The sequence below is a fragment of the Sorex araneus genome, chromosome 2, assembly GCF_027595985.1.
Source record: "Sorex araneus isolate mSorAra2 chromosome 2, mSorAra2.pri, whole genome shotgun sequence".
Classification (NCBI taxonomy): Eukaryota; Metazoa; Chordata; class Mammalia; order Eulipotyphla; family Soricidae; genus Sorex; species Sorex araneus.
The window spans coordinates 179,984,849-179,999,361 of record NC_073303.1 but is presented as its reverse complement, the minus strand read 5'-3'; the positions used below and the strand labels follow the sequence as shown (position 1 = coordinate 179,999,361).

The following is a 14,513-nucleotide window of genomic DNA, read 5'->3' as shown; positions in this document are numbered from 1 at the left end:
AGGTGGGATACTCTCAGTAGCTTGCCGACTCTCTGAGAGGGATGAAGGAATCGAACCCGGGTGCAAGGCAAACGCTCTACCATCTGTACTATCGCTCCGGTCTAGAGAACCAGTACAAGTAAATAATGTACAGTTAAAGTTCTAGCATTATCTTCGACTTCCGTATGTATTTGTATACTTTTGTTAAATCTTTTTTTTTTTTTTGCTTTTTGGGTCACACCCAGCAATGCACAGGGGTTACTCCTGGCTCATGCATTCAGGAATTACTCCTGGCAGTGCTTGGGGGACCATATGGGATGCTGGGAATCGAACCCGGATCAGCCGCGTGCAAGGAAAACGCCCTACTCGCTGTGCTATCGTTCCAGCCCCTACTTTCGTTAAATCTAAAGAAAGCTAAAAATATAATATTTGGATCTTATTAATTATATTATATGTATTTTTTCCTCCCACACAGGAATATACCTCAACACTTCTGCTCAATGGTTATGAGACCCTGGAAGATTTAAAGGATATAAAAGAGAGTCATCTCATTGAATTAGACATCAATAACCCAGAAGACAGGATGAGGTTACTATCAGCTACTGAAAGTCTCCTTGATGAAGAAAGTAAGTGTGTGTACCTACCATTCTCCCCATTGTAGTTTATTGCAATTAGTTCAGTTATGGAAAAAAACTGCTGTTTCATTTACTGAAAATCATATAGAATATTCTTTTCCATAAAATAATTATTTTCTTATAGGTTTGGGAAAAAAAACTCTGATCCAGTCTTTAATTAGGAAAAGGACTCTTGTTCTTTATTGTACTCAGAAAATGAAAGGACTTTTCTGGGGACCTCATTTATATTCTGCAGAGCTATTAATTTACGTGCAAGTGGATGTCTGCATTCCCAAAGACTGAAGGAGTTAGAGACAAATATTTAGTGACAGCATGAGCCATTAGTGAGAAATGTCATATGTGACTTCCGTAGAATAGCACAGAGCATGGCTCTCAGCTAATGAGCCTTCACATCACACACAAAAAATTCATTTCATTACCATCTAGGCACATCTTGTACATGTTTATAGTATTCTTCTAAATGTTATAATAGCTTGCAAAAATATTCAACATTCACTTTCATTATCTGAGATGGTTCTCTTTATTTGTAAGTATAAACTGAAGATAGAGCAATATAGGCAGATTTACTTTTGGCAGAATACTGGCTCAACCAACTCTGTCTGCAAAAATAAGATAACTTTTGTCTTTAGAACTGCTCAACCTGAAAACTCTTCTTAGTAAATCTGGTCAGACTCCTAAAACCCTAAGTTTAAGGTATATCAAGCTCTGCAAGGAGTATTTCATGTTGTTATAAGGTTGGGGGTGATGGAGAAAAAGAAGGTACTTAATTTCAGAGATGTGGAAGATACTCAGAGCTTCTCATAAAATAGCTTCTCTTCCAAAATTAGTATTAATATGATTATTAACACCATTTTTTGTTATTAAGTCACACCCAATGATGCTCAGGGATTAATCTTGGCTCTCTGTTCAGAGATCACTCCTGGAAGTGTTATGGGGTGTCAGGGATTGAACCAGGTCAGCTGTGAGCAAAGCAAGCACTTTATCCACTCTATTATCACTCTGGCCCCATTAACTCCTTTATTTTAGTATATTTTGAATCAAGATCTTTACATTTATTATATTCTTTAATGTGAAATCTCCACAGACTGTACATTATATAGAATGTTTCCATTGTTGTAGGGAGAAATTGAGAAAATAAGTAATTTGTCCTAACTCAAGTTCCTAGAAAATTAGAAAGCTAGGGACAGTGTTTGTGATGCAATGCCATAACTTCTAACACTGCAAATAACAACCTGCATGGAGAGCAAGGAGGCCAGTCAGGTTTAGGAGTCCCCTTTCCTAACCATTCTTTTATGGGACTTCCTACAACGTCATTGACAGGTCCCACAAACTTGACATTTTTATACAGCTTGTGTTAATTGTAGACAGATCATTTGTCTCATAGGAGTTTGCATTTAGGAAACTGCACCTCACTTTATTCTTATTCCCTTGCATTTACATAGAACTTCAGTTTCAAAGAGTTTTCATGTGCACTGCTACTCTGAAACCTGCAGAATTGATTTCCTCTTCAGACACGGGTGTTTCTCTGCATTATTTGAAGTTATGGAGAGGAGAAGATGCCAAAAGAGAGGGGGGTGGTGTGAGAAAAGCAGGCAGAGGTCAAAATAGTCAATTTACTCAATAGTACAAGCCAAAAGAAAATGGATCAGTGTAAATTGATATAACAGTATCTTTCCATTTAATGAGACCATTGCTTTCACAACTTGTCACTTCAAAACACAGTCCCTCACGAGCAATGTCAGATTAAGGAATAGAGTTTTTATAATTGATAATGCTGGGTATCATTGCCAATACTCTCCCAAATCATCTGATGCTGAAATATGAGCAGAGAGCCCAGTTTTGTTTTGGTTTTTTGGAGGAGGGGGAACACTCGTAAATAATTATTTTTCATCTATAAATTTTCTGGTAGGTAAAAATGTAGCTCTTTTTACATATAAGGAAATATTTCCAGAAATAAATTTCAAAGAGGTCAGACTGATAGTTAAGTAGCCAAGTGATAGTTTTAATCAAAGACAGTATAGCTTTCTTACACACGTGCAAACTGACACAGATGAAAAGAAGAATCCATATTCAGATATTGAATTTTTCTACTACTTTATCAATTGTCTCAGGGACTATCAGTCCACTTTACCAGCTCATAATGTGGAAATTAAAACTTAAGGAAGACCAAAAATCCTCTACAAGGTATAGGGCTCTTATGTTTGCACCGTAACAGGATTTGTGATGAGAAGGACCAGAGATAGCCTTAGTAAACATGTCTTGTAGTCAAAAAAAGAAAAGAAAAAGCAGAATTCAGCAGGAACTCACAATGGTAAGATCAATCTAGTCTTGGGCCACGTGAGATGCCCTCTTAATTTCTTCATTTCATATCTTTCATCACTCAACACAAGTGTTAACAAAAAAATTTAGGCATTATAAATGATAGATTGGAGCTACGTGTAATTAAAACAAAACCAGAAACATCTGCCCTAGGTTCTTCCATTGCACAATGAAAAAATTAAAACTAAAAGTAAGTGACCTTGTCAAGGTCACATACCTTAATCTCGTTTTCAAATCTTTTAGAAACACATCTACTACTCCTGGCTCTCTACCAACAAAAGACTCTCTCTCCAAAGCATGATAGGGCACTCTTTCAATGTATGATTTTAAAAAGTACAAATCTTCCAATAATTTCCATTTTTAATACTTTAGAAAGCAGCATTTGAAGGTCGCTGGAAGTTGAACATTTAATAATCTCTAGTAACATATAAACATTTCTACATTTAGCCAAATTCTGTAGAGATGAAAAATGGAAAAAATGCAGATTCAACCAGTGTCTGTTGTCAACATACAACCCTGAAATTTTTCTTGTTTTAATCTTATAGTCTAAAGTACTACTAGAATATACATGTCAAAAAGATGCATATTGCATGTTAGGCTATTCTGACTGAAAGCTATTTGTCTTATATGAAACTTCTTTTCTCAAGAAATAAAGAAGAATGACTTCTATTTGTTGATAAGATGGTGAGTTCTGATGATTCGACACCATGTTGCTGAATGCTTATTTTTATCTGTTCCCTATTCTGTAAATAATATCTTCTACAACCATGCTAAAGATTAAATGCACAACCTTCATGTACCCTGAATGATAAAGACCTTGAATATATGGTTTTATAAAACTGAGACATTATTAAAAACAAATGGATGTCGCAGACATAGGTAAAAAAATAGTTAGCTTTACTGTGTGTATGGGGGGATGGAGCATGAAAAACTGGTTAGTGTTTTATGTATGCATTTTCTTCTCATCATTGAAAAATGTCAGTTTGGAAACATCTAGTTTGGTGCTTCCATGCTTCATAATTGGGAAGAATAAAGTGGGCACCTGTTTTGAGAAGAAGAATTAAAACTTTGTGATAATGTAGGAAAGACCTCAACTTCCATGTGAATATTTGCTGTACCTCAAAGCATCAAAAAGAATGGGGAAGGGATATGGACAAAAACAAAACTCTAAGCCTTACAACAAGCAAATTTCATGAGGCCAAAATAGATAACATGTACCCACTTAGACCTTAAAAATGTAGACTGGATTAAACTTTTTAGGTCATTCCTTGACAGGAGCCAAAGAAACTTCTCCTACAGGTGATGGAAGGGCTTGCAAATAGTATTAGAGCTGATCACAGGACTATCTAGGGGCCAAGAGGAGATTTTGGAATTCTGCAATCCCAGCAAGACCAACACATAGATATTCTGAATTTACTCTTGTATTGTATTAGAACTGAGCAGAATTAGGTCACTGGCTCCCTCAACTGGGAATTCAGATGAGGTTAGAAAAAGAAAAATTGGGGTGAAACTTTGCTTGTGAAGGAGCAAAAGAGCAAATTCTGTTTATTTTGTGCATGCAAGGGTTTCTCTATTTATCATTTTAATTTAAAAATGGTCTATTTACCTTGGGTAAATGTTCCCAGCTAGTAAGAAAAGAAAATAGTGAATGTGTGTGTGCAAAAGACACAACCTTTTGACTTGCTGAAAAATGCCACAAAGAAAATAGTTAACTGTTGTTTATAATAACAATTTTCTCTTTATTCTGAACTATTCATTTTTCCCCCATATTTAGAAGTATTTTGAGATGTCTTAAAATTGGTCCTGTGCAAATGTATACAATTGCCCTTGGGGAAAATGGGTAATGCAAATATCTTATTTTCTCTTTAGCACAGGTGTAATTCAATTTTAAACATAAAAAAAAAAACCTAAGAACTGAATGAGGAAACTGTTCGAGAATCTGTCTATTTGTATTTTGTGTAACTACAACCAGTGGTTGCAGTGTGCACTGAGAAGGAAGGGGGATGGGTGGGTTATGTGCCAAGCTGTTGGCACCAGCTGTGGTCACAGCAGCCCTCATTGCTCAGTTATCCCCAGTTGTACCTTTCCACCTGCCTACCTGCCCAAAAAGATGCCGGGCAAATGGCAGGGCCCAGCCAGGAGCTTGGAACACAAGCTGTCGGCAGGGGAGATTTGCAATCCTGCCAAGCAGCAGTCCAGCACTTGGCTGGCTGGCATGCCAGGGTTGCCTGATGCCCTCGCCCCTGACATGCTTACCTGGTGTTTCCAGCCCACTTGCCATATGATTTGGATCTCGATTCAAGAAACGTACAGTTTTTGATGAAAAATTATGCTAACCACCCACATAGAGAGGGCAGAGAATGAACACAGTCATTTGACTCTTATTTATTTATTTCTGAGTGCACACTCAGTATTTAGTTGTGGTTATAGAGATTTGGCTACATGCAATTTTATTTATTGATGCTGTCTTTTGCCTTTAGCCCCTGATATTTGACTCATGAATAAAATACCACATTTTATAAACACAAATAAGGTGAATTGAGTTGAGACATTTTGACTCTTCCACCTAAGAACTGTTCCCAGAGAAGAAAATTCATAGAATTTTAACCCCATCATAGAAGAAACTTAAAATGTCTTACTAGAAAAGGACAATAAAATGCTTGTTTTCTGCAGCACTGTGATAGTATAAAATTTAAATATTTTTTGGCTTTTTGTGCCATACCCAGTTGTATGCAGGGATTACTCCTGGCTCAGCACTTAGGAGTTACTCCTGGTGGTGTATGGGGACCTCATGGGACATCAGGGATCAAACCCAGGTCAGTGACGTGCAAGGCAAGCACCCTTACCTGCTATAGTATCACTCCAGCAACTATAATGTTTTTTAATGACTGGATCAACAGAAAAATCAGATTCCCTGCTACCGTGTATGACCCAAAACTCCTAGTCTTGTGTTATGAATGAATAGTTGACAATTGTTGTTGAGTAACATATGAAGAGATTAAAATAGTTAAAAATATATTTTCTGATCATAACAATCTGCCACAATCCACGAAGACACACAAAAATGATTTTTGACAATTTTAATTGTCAAGATTTAGTTTCTGCACACACTAATCATATGTACATTAATACAAATTAGAATATTTCTATAGAGCAGTATAGAAAAAATGTCATCCAATGTGTAAATAATACTTTGGTATGCACACTCTATCCAGAAACTCCACTTCTAAGAATTTCTACCTCTAATATAAAATTAACAAAAATATCAGCTGAACTAATTAGTAGTTTTAACTATAAACTAATGTGAAAGTCCATCAATAATTAAATTTTCACCAACAAACCGTTGGAATATAAGACTAATTCATATTTACCAGAAAGGAAGAGAAATGGTGGGACTCTAGAGTGGCTTTCATTGGTATACCTGGCAAGCTATCCTACAGCCCTCGTTTTTTCTCTTTGATAATAGATTGGGCTAAAGGAAAAGGGGAAATAAGATCTCAGATTCAATCCCTGTGGACTCCTTGTCCCCTGTAACTCTGCTAGGAGTGATCCTGAGTATAGCCAGAAGAACACCCCCCCCCCCCAACACACACACACACCAGAACTACCAGATATGGCCCAAATCCTCCAAGGAGGGGAGAGGGAAAAATTCACAAATCCAAGAAGAATCTTCATATGACTGACAACAGAATTCTTTTTTTTTATTGTCTTTGGTTCATATTTATTTTAATCAATCACATCACATTCTTAATAAGTGGTTCTTGAGATTGTTCATTGAACATTTTTTATACCCAATAAGTTGCTTTAGTTTTTAATACTTGGCCTGAAGAAGAAGTAGTAACTTCATGCCAAGGACACTGTACAGTAAAGTCAAAATCTGAACTCTCAGGTTAATAAACCTCAGAAAGAAATGCAAAAACAAGTGTAGTTTGCATTTTTATTGAATCCTCAGCTTTCTAATAGATAAATATAGAATGATTTCTCTCCTTAGCTCACAAAATCATTTTCCCAGAACTAGGAACTTTTAAAATTTCCTTAAAGATCTCTTTACTTTAAATATAATTGAGGTTGAATAAATATCACAACCCCAATATAATTTTTATGAACAATTATATTAGCTGGCTTATATTTTTGTCCCTAAGACACATTTTGTCCCTTAGTGACCATCTTAAAATTTGGAACCATAGATCTTATATAATGCCTAAAAATTGTTGGCAAGACACACACATATTTTAATACTCTAATTACTCCTTCATTACAAATGTGTTTCTAAATATTATTTCTTAAGAACAAAAAACCTTATGGTTTCTTTTTCTTATTTTCTTTTTCTCCCCCTCCCTTTCTTTCCTTTCTTTCATTTTTATTTCAGGGTCACAGCTGCCGTTCACAGGACTGGCTCTGTGCTCAACAGTCACTCCTGGCAGGGCTAGGGAACATGAATTGCTACATGTTCCATATAGCAATGGTACTATATGGAACTATATGTATCCAGTGGGATACAACTAGGTTGGGTTGTGTGCAAGTGCCTTACTCACCATGCTATCTCTCCAGCCCATAGACGTTTCATTATATAGAACACAGAACTGTTTTGAGTGCAGAACTACTTTCTGCGACTCCTGTTATGCAAGCTGTTAGCTGTCAACAGAGAGACCTTTCTGCAAATTATGTAATGATTCTCCAGTCTACTCAGATTTTTATAACCTGGAATCTTTAGGGGATATGTGGCAAATGTACACCAGTTGAATATTTTTAGTTGGGGAAAGGCCTCCCAAGCACTTCTCAGGGGTCTCCGGACCACTCCATGGGATAAACAGGTTAGTAGGCAGGGTGGTTTAATGCCAAGACCAAGGCCCTGCTTTGCTGGGGACCTGAAGAGTCACGAAGGCAGTGGTGTTCAGGAGACCATGTAGCACCTGAGCACAGGCAAAGCCTGTACCCTGATTGCTGATACATCTCCCCAGTCCCCAGAGTTTTACTTTTTATCAAAACCAAATACAAAAGCCTATGCTTGATCTGATCATGACAGAGAAAAACTAAAATGTGAAAATTTTCCATTTATGACTGTGAATTATGTGCATATGTATTGGTTTTGAGAACTGGAACGACAGCACAGTGGTAGGGCGTTCACCTTGCACGCAGCTGACCCAGTTTGATTCCTCTGCCCCTCTCAAGAGCCTGGCAAGCTACCGAGAGTATCTCGCCGGCGCGGCAGAGCCTGGCAAGCTACCCATGGTGTTTTCAACATGCCAAATACAGTAACAAACAAGTCTCACAATGGAGACGCTACTCGTGCCCACTCAAGCAAATCGATGAGCAATGGGATGGCAGTGACAGTGATGTATATGTTTTATTTTATTTTAATAACTATATCACATATTGATTTATTAAATTACCATGTGGCATTTGGGGTTTAAAAAGAGATGTGTTCCAATTCCGATGAACCATCTCTCATTTTGCTGACAAAATGTTTCTTACCATATAGGGTTATTTTCTAGTTAGCCCAAATCTTGAGCCATGAGACAAAACTTAGAAACATTACAGTTCCATCGTCTAGGTAGGTCCGTTAGCTGTATCCTGTTTCCTGGCCACATGGAGGGATTTAATGACTTACAAAGAAAATGTGGATGCATAGTGTGAATTAATTCACTCTGCCCAGAGCACAACCCAGATTTGGGCTGAGACCTAGGTCATTTGTGTAAGGAGCAAAACAAAACAAAAACAAGTCGAGGTGAATATCCATCCTGCATATGCAGTCACTGTACGCCTTCTGACTTTCATCCCCACGTGGTAACGTAACAACCCGCCCTTTCTTTTTAGAGTTGGAGTTGAGGGACTCCAGCCGCTCAGCTGCGGGGTCTGATTGCAAGCCTGGCGTGCAGCATTTGAGGAGGCACAGTCCTGTTTTCTTTGCACCAGGAAATCATTTAGCAAATTACTGCCGTTCCATAAATTACCCTGCTGGGTCACTTTCATACTGAGAAACTATTTCCTTTCTCCATAAAAATTGCAAACAAAAGATTTCGACACTAAATAATCTGTATTTAAGACAAATCAATCCGTCGAATTTAGAGACTGTGATATAGCGGTTCTTGGGTGAAAATGAAAAAAAACCCAAGTGCATCTTTATTACTAATATTTCACAATGATATCTTTATTAAAGTCGTTTTGTCATGTACTGTTTCCATTGTTCTCTTTGAGATGAATATGTAGAGGCTTCTGGGGATGAAATAACAAACTTTAGTAGGTCTTTTTTTTAAAAAAAGAACAAAATGTTGATTTTTTGAATTCAGAGTTCTTTAAGCCTAAATTTTAGTGCCCCACCGTTGGTAACCAGCCTAAATGATGGTAGCATTGATAATAAAATGTTTTTATTATGCCACATTCTATTTAAGATGCCAGTTTAAAGCAAGGTAACTCAGTTCTTTTAATTTTATGTTCAGGTAATAGGCTCAAATATAATCTGTGGAAATTTGGCCTTATCCCCTCAAACCATTTTGACTCAGAAGGTCACACTCCAACTAGAGTGATCATTGCTGATGTGGCAGGAATCTTATAAAAGGACTAATTCCTCTGGCCTTTTCCAGAAACACTTGTATAATGGAACACAGGGCTGGCTCATTTAATTTCATTTACTTTGCAATAAGAAAAGCAGAGGCAAGAGAGAGAAAGGTTTTCCTCAGAGACTGGGGTCCTATTTCAAAGCTGCCTTTTCATAAAAGAAGGGCTTAGGAACAAAAGTGAAGGACTGATATTCACATAGACTAATGAATATTAAATGGATCCCCTCCAACCTTAAACATACTTACGACTAATAAACAGAAATTGGTAAATGGTAGTTGTTGTTTTTTTTTAAATAGCCATCATAATAATCCTCTTAGAGTTAGATCTAGTTACACTATCACTTGATTAAATACCTGATACTTGAATACACAGCTAAATAAAGCCATAGATGATAGTTAGGAGAATTGCATCAATGTCGTTTCATTGTTGAGCTTAAGAGCAGGAGGTTAAAAGAACTACTTATGATCCATTTGAACATGATAGACTCAATTTTTTATCATTTTTTCCAGCCTTCCTTCACTTGAGCCCTTTATCTAAATCACAACATAATATAAATGACTATTTTCTCAATTTCCCTATAGATGGTACATAGCTAGCACCATTCTAGACACATTGAAGAAAAGTTAATTCATTACATACAGGATGCCTTAGGGCACCAGGGCTCAATTCTCTTTTGTAACAGAGGTTGATAACAATTGGATATACACTGGACCGTAAAGGAATGTTTGACAATAGCTGGAGTCTAGAAAATGCATTTAAAGGCAGGAGAATATTAGAAAATAAAAAGACACTGGTTCTATTTTCTAAATATAAATTGTTTATCATTACAATAATCTACTGTGGAAAATTATACAATTGTTTTCCTTAAGGAATTTAAACTTGAGATTTACCTTTCCCCCCCCCCCACTGGAATGTGATTAAAAAAAAGTGTAAGTTCTGAAGGCAGAGGTTTCACCCTGAAATGCATGCTCTTTGTTCTCAAAATGAGGAATCCATGATACTAGGAGGTAAAAGAGCAAGACACACAAAAGAGCTAAGAGACAGAAGTCTAAGATTCATCTAGTTAATGAGGAAGTGCCCTCGCAGAATGCAGATCCCCTCAAAACTCCTTTCTAGTGTCAGGGGAGATGAAGGAAGAAATTTCACAGTCACGTGGGGAACACTCAAGAAAAATAATCCTGAAGAAGATGAAAACTATTTTATAGGGCTGCTTAAGATCTTTTGCCCATCTGTAATATGAAATTCCCTTTCTTAAAGATGATGCCATTTCACTCTAGAATACAGTGTCGATGAATTAGAATTACTAATCTGAACAAAACTCTTCTTAGGAACTAAATAGACATAAACAACAAACATGATATTCCTAGTGAAGTCTTAGTGGTTAGTGTTTTATTATCTGAAAGCAACTTAGTTTCTATGTCTGTTTTTCTGATGAATGTAAACAGAGTAAAATTCTGGATACTTCAAGTTTTGCTAGTTAATTTCCAAGTAATTGAAGCCGTACGAATATTGTTCCCTGTAGTGATCTTTTATTCATTAATTGCATTATCATGATTTGAGAATTGTTCACAAAGATCTCTGTTGACTTGGATTGTACATTTAAACTACAAATGACTTTTTCTAATGTTACTTTAAGGAGTATTTGGACAAGGCATCAGTCACACTGTGAATACAATCTGCTTTTTCTGGCAACTTATCATTAATGTAAAATGAGAGCCCATATTGATCTTCACTTATACAAGCAGTACACATGAATTCCGTGAAACTGCAAGTGAGCAACAAAGGGCAAACTTCAGTGGTTCGAAGACTTGAGTGCAAATATCTCTCTCGTAATGAACAAACATATTGTTTATTTACAGAGGTTTCAATTATAATAAAGTCAAGGTTGGCATGTTGAAACAGATGAATGAGTATAGGAATAAAATTTTTCTTGGCTCTATCTAACTGCTGCTTTCTTTTCCTTTTGCAGCTATTCAGGAACAAGAAAATGAATCCGTGCCCTTATCCTTAAGTCCAGGCACCTCTTTAAATAAGTCACAGCTAGATGACTGCCCGAGGGACTCTGGTTGCTATATCTCATCAGAAAATTCAGATAATGGCAAAGAAGATCTGGAGTCTGGAAATCTGTCAGACATGGTACAGCAGATTACTATCACAGAACCAAGTGACTGAACAGACACTCTCAGCTTTGTCCCTACAGAAGCACTCTATTTTAACTCTTTTGGAGCTTCAATTCTAAGTTTTTTTTGTAGATACCACCCAAAGCAAAACCGTTTTCATCTGAACCATTGTACATAAAAGTTCATAATTTCACAACATTCCCAAATATTGTACATAGTATGTATAGTTATTATTTTAAACGCAACACATTACTATCTCATTTGCTTGAATTTATGTGTAAGTGTAAGCCTTTGGTATATATGACACAGTGTTGTTTGTCTATCTTATAAGATGATAAGTTCTGCAAAAAAAAATTAAAGAAAAGAAAAAGAGTCGCCTTTCTTATACCTAATTTTGGATTTGTGTATATTACTGAGTGAATAATAATGGAACTTGCATTCATTTAATTAATTGACCAAGCAACATTTACATTCATTTTCTTTTTTTTTTCATCATAAAGTAATGAGTTTATTACAAGCCTAATAAAACTGAGGAAAGAGCCATGAAACTTAAAAACAAACTAGTAGAAATAATAGCAATTGAAACAAAGACTAGAAAAAATTAAAAATTGACCAGGAACCCAAGATCTATAGCACAGGATCAATAGCATAGCATCCCTTAAATTGATTTTTTTGGTTTTTTTTCGGGAGGAGGGGGCCGGAGGGCTTTCTGGCTCACACCCGACTATGCTCAGGGGTTACTACTGGCAGTATCCCTTTACTTGGAGTCCTACTAGATGAGAAAAATGGAGCAAAAGAATGAAAAGATAAAAGCCAAGAATTTTCCAAAATTAATTAAAGATAACAAATAAATGAGGACTCAGCTGCTTAGAAAAATATCACAAGCTTTTGTTCAAGTTCTTTTTTTTTTCATCTTCATACGTATTGAGAGAAAGTAAGTTAATAGTGGTTGCAAATTATTCTGTTCTACACTGGAGTTTAATAAATTTTTTTATTCATTTACTGTTGCTTGGTATAAAAGTATAGATAAGCAACATGCTGTCAATTCTGAATCAATAAAATCTATGTTTAATAATTCTATAGGTGCTTCATCTTTAACTGTAAATATTTTTAATTTAAAAATATCCTAATTTTAATAATAAATATTTATACTTTGTACTTTCAAGATTAATATTACTTCAGGTATTTTCACATTAGACCTTCATGTTTAGCAGTTACTCTAGCTCAGGGGTCACTTACAGTGTGCTTAGGGGTCAGAAGCAGTTTGATCCTTAGCAGTGCTTCTGCATGGAAAACATGAATTTAGACCATTGTGTTATTTCTCTGTCCCTCAGACAAGGTATTATAGTCAAATTTCATATGCATATGCCCAAATCAAATTACCACTCACACGCACTGAAGTCTGTCTTCTGAAACCCAGATGCATTAAATACATCATTTAAAATCCTGAGTATATACATGTGTTAGTCAGATCAGACTGACATAACAAAATACCACATATTAGGTAACTTAAAATAACAAATTTATTTACTCTTGGTTCAGTTCAAAATTGTATTATCAACTTTGTATTATCAAGAGTTCTGTTTTTATTTTACATATAGCTACCATCTCACTGTGTTTTCACATGTTAGAGAGAGAAAGCAACTTCTATGGTATTTTTCTTACTATTTTCTTACTAAACCACTCATGAATGCCCTACCTTCAAGACCTCATCAAAATGTGTGCATTTACCAAAGCCACATCTCTAAGTATCATACACCAAGGCGTTAAAATTTCAACATAAATTTAGATGTAGGACATGGAGACAGTTCAGTTTAGATCAAACTAGTAATCTTCACCTTGGTGAACCTACATTTTTCATTTACTAATTTGTCTTTTTTTAATTCCAAATTTATGTATCTTATAAAGGTACCAGTATCCTGAATGTTTCCAAAAGCAGAAAATCATTTCAAAGGCAACTTGTATCTTTGTTGTACAACGTGTCACGATATATTTAATCTATTTGTATAGCATTTGCCTTTCCATGGGACAGTAATCTACTTGTTATAGAGTTGATTTTGGGTTAAACTTTTTAATCCCCTGTGCCTGGTGTTTTATGAGGTCTAGAGTGGACATTAAGGAAATGTTTGCCAGAATACATTAATTATGGTGACTGGGTTCATATAAAATATCCTACATGTATATTTGTGTGTGTGTGTGTGTGTGTGTTTGGTTTTGTTCTTTTGTTACCCACAGTAGTGGTGCTCAGAGTTACCTCCAGTTCTGTGTCCTGGGGTTGTTCCCTATGATGCTTAGGGGACTATGCAGTGCTGGGGATCAGAGATGGACCTTTTGCATACACAGTATATGCTTCAGTCCAGTGAGATAGCTCTTTGGTACTTCATATTTCTGTTTAAACCAAACTTTAGGTAAATACCTTGAAAATTACCCCATTTATCTAAACTGTAACTCCGACGAACTCCCAGAAGAGAACGATGCAGAGAGTCTCTTGCCTTCACGCCTGGCTGTTTTCCCCGGGGCCCCTCGAAGGGGATGGGCTCTAGCTTCCCTCCCCACCCAGAGCAGAGCTCCCGGCGGCCGAAGACCACCAGAACCTAGCCACAGCCATGCTTAAGGCCCCTCTCCACACGTTCAGACAGGCCTCACACATGAAGGTACCAGCGGAGGAACCCAGGTGTGTGTAATGCTATCAAGGGCCAACATCCAGAGTCTTAAAAACGAGCTCTCAGAAGCGATATCTTGTCGCCTACTTCTCCCTCTGGGAGAAACTGGCAAGCTTCTGAGAGTTTCCTGCCCACATGGGACAGCCTTGCAAGCTTCCCATGGTGTATTCATATGCTAAATCCAGTAACAAGCTGGATCCCATTCCCCTGACCCTGAAAGAGCCTCCAGTGCAACA

At 36.7% G+C, this 14,513-nt stretch overlaps 1 protein-coding gene across 1 annotated transcript in view; it reads left to right on the top strand.

Moving 5' to 3' along the window:
• Positions 1 to 11,734, top strand: part of SAMSN1 (SAM domain, SH3 domain and nuclear localization signals 1) — a 176,813-nt gene extending 165,079 nt beyond the window's left edge. Inside the window, exons 16-17 of the mRNA XM_055129040.1 lie at positions 455 to 605; positions 11,464 to 11,734. Coding sequence (XP_054985015.1) covers positions 455 to 605; positions 11,464 to 11,666 — 354 coding nt within the window. The 3' untranslated portion in view covers positions 11,667 to 11,734. The remainder of the gene's footprint in view (positions 1 to 454; positions 606 to 11,463) is intronic.
• Positions 11,735 to 14,513: the final 2,779 nt, after the last annotated feature.